At 36.4% G+C, this 7,768-nt stretch overlaps 1 protein-coding gene across 1 annotated transcript; it reads left to right on the top strand.

Annotated features, from left to right (window-relative positions):
• The first annotated feature begins 433 nt into the window (after positions 1-433).
• LOC103932162 (cystathionine beta-lyase, chloroplastic) lies at positions 434-7,009 on the top strand. The gene is made up of 13 exons (XM_009341712.3): positions 434-664; positions 1,075-1,264; positions 1,348-1,460; positions 2,003-2,073; positions 2,188-2,279; positions 2,934-3,021; positions 3,098-3,209; positions 4,297-4,393; positions 4,486-4,567; positions 5,393-5,510; positions 5,722-5,829; positions 5,897-5,999; positions 6,452-7,009. Exons 1-13 carry the CDS (start codon positions 596-598, stop codon positions 6,625-6,627), a joined length of 1,419 nt encoding a protein of 472 aa, XP_009339987.1. The 5' UTR covers positions 434-595; the 3' UTR covers positions 6,628-7,009.
• Positions 7,010-7,768: the final 759 nt, after the last annotated feature.

Genomic DNA, 7,768 nt, shown 5'->3' with positions numbered 1-7,768 from the left:
GTACTCTTTTTCCCTACGATTAAGATCATTTTTCCCATTGAGCCTTTATTTTACACACTCAAGGAGGAATGTTGCAGTCCTATTAGATTAGGAATGTGATTGTGTAAATCCTAGTGTATCTAGAGATACATTGGAATATTCTCTAGGATTATATATTATCCTATTAGAGTCTATGGGTAAGAATTTAATCTTCCCTACTACTATAAATAAAGGCACAATGTGATGATACAATACACATTTCACAATTACACATCTCTGTTCTCTCTATGTACCGCACTCTCTCTCTTTGACCTTTTGTTCAATAAATTATGCCAACAATGTGATAGGATTTTTAGAGTGCCCTCTTTCTTAATAGGATTTTTAAAGTGCCCCTTTCTTATTAGGTATTGAAAGATTCGACACGGGCACGTTGTCCACATTTCACATTTCACATACTCCACGAGTCCGTGATGTTGCAAGGGATTTGTAGTTGCAGTTGCACACGCGTTGAGTGAAACAGTCACTGAATATATTCTTATAAGTACAACCCTGCGAATGGCGGAAACTGTTCCCATTTCCACCGATCCTACATTCCGCATTTTCTCAACCAACAGCAATGGCTGCTTCTTCTTCTCTCTCTTTTAGGTCTTTCTTCAGCTCCGTCGCCGCCGATTCCAATGACGTCGTAAGTGCTTCCACTCCCATTCTAGCTTTTGTGTTTTAATATGTGTTTGGATGCCGAGAAAATGCACAAACTATTGCTGGGTTAGGGACGGATGTCTTTGAATGTGAGAGCTAGCATCCCATCTCGCCTGACTTTTGTCTCCTCATGCCTTCTTATTGCCCCATTCCTGAAGTAGATTTAATTTGGGTAAATTCAATTTATGGTCCAGTTTAGGTGGTTCAGTTTGGAATTTGATTCAATGGTTTTAAATTAGGGTTTATAACTTAGGATTTTACTGAAATTTGGATGTTTTTTAGGAGTATTTCAAGTATTTTCAATACATTTGTTATTGGTCCAATGTCTACAATATTTTACGGTCTAGTGGATCCTTAAAATTGGTTTACATCCAGTTCTAATTGGTGGATTTTTAGGGTTTAACGCCTGGGAATTTCGGGCCAAGCTTTGTGGATTCCCGGGTCAGTTTCGGGTTCACAAAGGCAACCAAATCAAGGGGAAAGACGTTGTCCTGTGAGAATAAATTTCAATTGAAGTGTTCGGTGGACAGAGATATGGATCTGAGCACTTCAGCAATATCTGATGGTGTTGCAGACTGCGTAAATGGTTTGTGTGGCTCTTCTTTTGTTGTTGTTGTTGTTATGCTCAATATATAGTTCATGCTTGCTAGTCTGTTAAATATCTCACAGAAGTTGGGCCGAAAGAGCCAAGTATCTCAACTATGCTGATGAACTTTGAGAACAAGTTTGATCCATTTGATGCAATGAATACGCCAATTTACCAAACAGCTACGTTTAAGCAGGTAACAAACGGAGATGAAGATGTAAGACTTGTTGCTAAGTTTTGTGTGGTCATGATTATTCTAACTGCTATAGTTGTTAATGGTAGTGAAGAGTTTAAAGTCATTAAAGTTGAATGCTGCTTAGGGACATGATAAGCTATTGTAGGAGTGTTTTTAGTAGGAACTAATGTGTATGAATCTGAGGTATTTTTAATGCGCGGTGAGAATCTGGTGTGGGGTTGTTGTGAGGAACCATGGAAGTCATAACTTTATTCTCTTGTTTAAGGCATCAAGCTATGTTCTTACGGGTAGGGGGTAGGCCATTTCAGGCGAGTTGAAGAAAGAGCTAATTTTTGAACATGTCTGAATGTTTGTATAAGTTTCTCTCTACTTATTATTCTTTGCATTCATAAGAGGAGGGTGCTTGTGCCTGTTGTTCAATTTTAGGCTTGAATATGTGTTCAAAGGCATCTTGATTGTGGGAGAAATCTCTGGCTTGTGATGTCTTTGTTAGATGATATTCTGTAACTGAGTTTCATATTAGTTATGTCTTCAATATGCAGCCTTCAGCAACAGAAAATGGTGCTTATGATTATACTAGAAGTGGAAATCCCACACGGGATGCCTTGGAAAGGTCTGATTTTACTTTGTTGAACGTTAAATGCTGTTCAAGTCGATTTGACAACTCTTGAATGTTTTATATTCTTATTTCTCTACATTTGTTAGCTTTCATTCCTTTGTATTTCAGCCTTTTGGCAAAGCTTGATAAAGCAGATCGAGCATTTTGTTTCACTAGTGGAATGGCTGCTTTGGCGGCTGTTGCTCATCTTTTAGGAACAGGTATTATTTTCAACTATAGTACCTTTTATGTTGTATAGATTAGTTTAGTTACTACATTGAAGTAAGAGTGTCAGTTACACTATACACGTACTCCCTTAATACACCTCAAAATGCATCAGATACTTGGATTGGAACATGATAAATAATTAAACGTGTAAGGGATTTACCTATCAGAAAATGTATATACAAATGATTCAGGCTTTGAGGTCGTTCGAAATGTAAGTGTACATGGGAAAACGCAAATAAAACATATATAAGAAAAACAAAGGAAAAAGATAAGTCATACTTGTCCCTGAAAAATAGACAGGTACGGATGATTGAAATAAAATCTGCAGATGGGCACCGTAATAGGGCTAGTCCTTGTGCAGCACAAGATCACCCTGAACTCTGAACTCATAAAGTGCAGCCCCCAAAGTTCTGGGCGATATGGTTTTGAGCTAGTTAGGCCGGATAAAGAGTCCTGATTTTTATCTTGCAATCAGCTTATGTTCGTAGGGTTTTTAGCAGTTATTCTGTAGAAATCACATTAGCTGGACTAAATTTTGTTGTTAAGACCTTGCTCTGAGCAAGTTAGTTTTGTATGCGAGTACTCAAATAAATTTCATTTCTTTTTGGAAGCTGTCTGAATAGTCAATGGTAATGATGCCATTTTAGGTGAGGAGATTGTTGCAGGAGACGACATTTATGGAGGTTCTGATCGGTTGCTATCACAAGTAGTTCCAAAGACTGGAGTTGTGGTGAAGTTAGTATGATTTTCTCCTGTTCTTATATTCATTCACTTTGAATTAACTCTGAAATTATAATGATTTACCACTCAGACGAGTGAACACAAGTGATTTAGATGAGGTTGCATCTGCTATTGGCCCCTGGACAAAGCTTGTGTGGCTGGAGAGTCCCACCAATCCTCGACAAATGATTTCTGATATTCGTGTAAGATATTTATATCCTACCACTAGACAAGCTCATAAGTAACGGAGATTTTTTTATATTATTATTTGTATCTTTTTATATATGACAATATTTGATGCTTGATTGTTGGTATGATGTTTGTGAATAAATATCCATTTGTGAATAAATATCTAGGAAGTCAACTACCCTTTGAGGTTGTATTGTAAAATATGTTGCAAAGCAATAGTATTTGTCTTTAGGAGTATATAATTTTGTAAATGATATACAACGGTATAGAAGTTGAATAAATACTATTTAATCAAGTCCTTTGAGCTTCATATTATTTTTCCATCCCAAAACTTTTAGTGCTTGCTTTTCAGTTCATCAAAACTCTTGGCCCAATATGCAATGTGGTGCTTAAATTTTTGTGGCAATCTTGAATCTTCTGATCTTTGTGCTCTAATAGTGAAGTTGTATAAGAACAACTGGGAACTTTCTTTGTGCTTTTATGCCCAGGTTCCATGTACTTGGATATAAATTTATTGATATAATTTCCTTAAATTAGCTTTACGTTAGTAACCAAACAAGTCGTACCATGTAGACTGTTAGGTTCATCCATAAATTCTTAAAAATATGTCCTGAATACAAAAATATTGATAAGCAACTAACCCGGCCATTCTACTTGAATGGGTATTATATTGCATGTAACTAGAGCAATTCGGGGGTGCTATGGTATGGTAGAAGGGTTATATAAAATTCTGGCCTTAAATCTTGAAACTAAAGGAAAATAGCCTGCGGGTTCAATAGAAGTTTGAAACAAGACCCATGGGTCACCACCACCAACCAAATTTAATGCAAAGTATAATAAGTGCCAAACTCTTTTTTATTCTATTTTTGCGTTGATGCTGGGGCATATTGCTGATAGATAATGCAATAGCACTGCTGCTCACTTCTTTCGTTTAGTGATTTTCACCATTGATTGGATATACATCATAAAGTTTCTTGATCTTTTCTGTAATAACTTTGAGTTCAATATCTGTCTTAATTTCTTTTGTTAACAAAATTATGATGAGTACAACAGGGTGCTATCTTCTAAAGAAAAATTTGTTTCATGCCTATCCCTTGACAGAAAATAGCAGAGATGGCTCATGCACATGGTGCTATTGTGTTAGTGGATAACAGTATAATGTCTCCCGTATTGTCACAGCCACTGGATCTCGGAGCAGGTATAGAAAATAAGCTGCCAACTTCCAAGATTTTGCAAACTACAAATCCTTTTCAATTGTTATTGATTTTTGTTCGTCTATCATTCTTCCAGACATTGTTATGCACTCGGCCACAAAGTTTATTGCTGGACACAGTGATGTCATGGCAGGTGTTTTAGCTGTTAAAGGCGATAGGTTGAGCCTCTTACTCTATCTTTACCATTGCTTTTATGTCTTACTAGCCTTCATACACGAGCTCACGCGTGTGCAGAAGGTATTTTTTTGAATCACGGCATGGTACGTGCGACTTACACATTTTAAATGTATTTATATGAGTAAATTGACAAAAGGAAAGTCAAATATTTAAAGTAAATGAATAATTCATAAACTAATTAAAGCAGCTAAATTCACATAATAAAATCGGTCTCTATAGAATTTACATTAAGAATAAAGAAAATAGTATTTAATAAACAATTGATTGAATTATATTATTACTAGCTTATTGTGAGGCTAAGCCCACCTCCTTTCCCCTTAGTGTAGATAACATCGTTAATTTAAGGGAACTTTAACAAAAAGCTTCCGGTACTGTTCACTTTAACGAAAAAACCACATTTTTACACTAAAAAGTCAATCATGGTACTATTCACTTTACCTTTTATTTTGTTCTTATTGTTAAAACTCAAAAGTTTTCAAGCCCTTTTAATTAGTTTTCTTTAATTGAATCACATTATTATCTGTGTGCGAAAGACCTTTGACAGCTTATTTAATCACATTGTTATCCGTGTGCGAAAAACTTTTTTTATTCTTTTATCTCTTCCCACTTATATTTATATTATATTTTATGATGATCAAACTACCAAATTACCCTTGCATTATTTGATATATTATATTGGGCTGCTTTTGGATTTTTTTGGTTGAGGAATGGCGTGACCCCAAATTTTTGTTGGCATGCTTGGGGCGCTGGCTTTCTATGATATAGATATCCATACCTGACTTCCTACTTGTTTCCACTGTTAATAGCTTGGCGAAACAGCTATATTTCCTACAAAATGCAGAAGGCTCTGGATTAGCTCCATTTGACTGTTGGGTCTGTTTACGAGGAATTAAGACAATGGCCTTGCGTGTTGAGAAGCAACAGGTGTAGTTTCGATTGCGCTTGTAATTGTGCCATTTCAGATATCATACGTTTATCATTCTAGGATATAGATACTACATATGCTCTCTTTTCTACTGTTTTTGCAATGAAAGATTAGTGAGTTTTGTTGCAGGCTCTGTGAAAGATTTGGCTTTCCCCAAAATTTTACTGATTAGAATCTGCTGCATTTCTAATGCTTCTGCACATTTGGCAGGATAATGCTCAAAAAATTGCTGAGTTCCTCACTTCCCATCCACGAGTGACACAAGTTAATTACGCTGGGCTTTCTGGTCATCCTGGACGTGCCTTGCATTATTCTCAGGTATAAAATTGTAGATTCATAACTCAACACGATCAGTTTTCCAGATTCTCATACACACCTCTTTCAGGCAAAGGGTGCAGGATCTGTATTGAGTTTTCTGACAGGTTCATTGTCACTATCAAAGCATATTGTCGAGACTACCAAATACTTCAGTATAACTGTCAGTTTTGGTAATAATTCCTACTCAATTATCAGCTTTCCATTGTTCTGACAAATAGTGCACCGATATTTGTGAGTGGTAGATACTGAGAACCGTGTCAAAAAGGTTTGTCTTTCCTATTAAATATGAATAGAGATGAAAGGGGAAGGTTCAATAAGAAAACTGATTCTGAATGCAGACTGCACTCACAACTAGTGCATGTGTACTATGTAAATCTCTTCGTGTATAATGCGATGCATTATAATACATGATTACTTGTAGATGGACATACTGTTGATTTGCAGTGTTTTTATTCAAAACATGTGTATTTGAAAGCTCTTTTGATTATCATCACCATTACTGATGCTATTGTTTTTATGTTTTGTTCTATTAGCGAGTAATCTTGAGCATCAACATTGTTGGGTGAAAATCATGCAAAACAATTCTATAATTAAGCTGACCTTAGATTGCTTATAATTACAGGGAGTGTGAAGTCCCTTATAAGCCTGCCGTGCTTCATGTCTCATGCAAGCATACCATCTACAGTGCGTGAGGCCAGAGGCCTATCTGAAGATCTTGTTCGTATTTCTGTGGGGATCGAGGATGTGAATGATCTGATTGCTGATTTGGACCATGCACTTAAAACTGGCCCTCTGTAGTTGCCCAAGGGTTATGACTGGCAGCCTTGAATTGGCATAATGATATCTGCCCGCCGCGAACGGGTTACAGAGCAATAGGTAACTAGTCATTCTGATTTTCGTTGCTCCCAAACAGTGGACAATAATTTTATTTTGGTTTAGTTGATCGGCTACGCAGTTGTTAGTTGAGAATGCATGTTTATTTTGGTTTAGTTGTACAGGCGTGGTGAATCGATCGTAGATACTACTCCTCCATATATTAAAGGAAAATAGACAAAAATAGGACATTTTCTTAATCTTAGGATTAAAATAGGATTTTTCGAATATGCACATGTCATGCACAACAATCGGACAGAAGTATGATTTGTCTTGCACCTTGAAATGACCAAATTGCCTTCGTATATTTGTGTTATTCCCTCCCATTTCTCTCTCTCTCTCTCTCTCTCTCTCATATTGATATTTATTGGATGTTCTTAGATTAGTGAAAGACAATGGACAACCTAGTTGGAAGATTTGATTTATCTGGAGATTGGGGAATGAATATATTTCATGCTTGCAGATTAGGGATTTCTTCCTCAAATTATCTTATTCCCCAAATTCAAAATTCCATTCAAAACCCATCTAGGACAAAACTAATCTGGAGTCCAAAAAAATTTCACATGTCGAAGAAAATCCATTATGAAAAACTAAAAACACCATTTTTTTTGTTGCAATCTCTCTCTCCCCTCCACCGATGGATGCCTTCTCCAAGTTCAAAGAAAATCGAAAATTTGTTATCTGTACCAATACGTGCAACGACGTCGGATTTGTTGTGGACGTGCATTGTGCAATTAACGACATTGGGGTATATGTGAGGGCCTAGATTTTGGAAATCCCTTAGAGATCTGTAGTTTATAATTCTTTGACCTGAACCTAGATTTTGGAAATCTCATTAATAATCATCTCTTTTGAGTGACATGCACACGACATAAACACGACATGCATAGGACATAGACATGATGTGCTCACAGCTCTCTCTTAGAAATTAGAAAAATAACTTCATCACCTGTGACGTCACCACCATATACACTATAAGCATACCATATGCATAATACATGCACATGATATGCACAAAACTGGAGATCGAGCAACGAGTTGCTTTTCTCATTAATAAGAAACTTAA

The sequence above is a fragment of a genome, unplaced genomic scaffold (genome assembly GCF_019419815.1).
Source record: "Pyrus x bretschneideri cultivar Hongxiangsu unplaced genomic scaffold, Pyrus_bretschneideri_v1 Contig72, whole genome shotgun sequence".
Lineage (NCBI taxonomy): Eukaryota > Viridiplantae > Streptophyta > Magnoliopsida > Rosales > Rosaceae > Pyrus > Pyrus x bretschneideri.
Note: the sequence above shows the minus strand (reverse complement) of the source record. Positions and strands in the feature narration are given on the sequence as shown.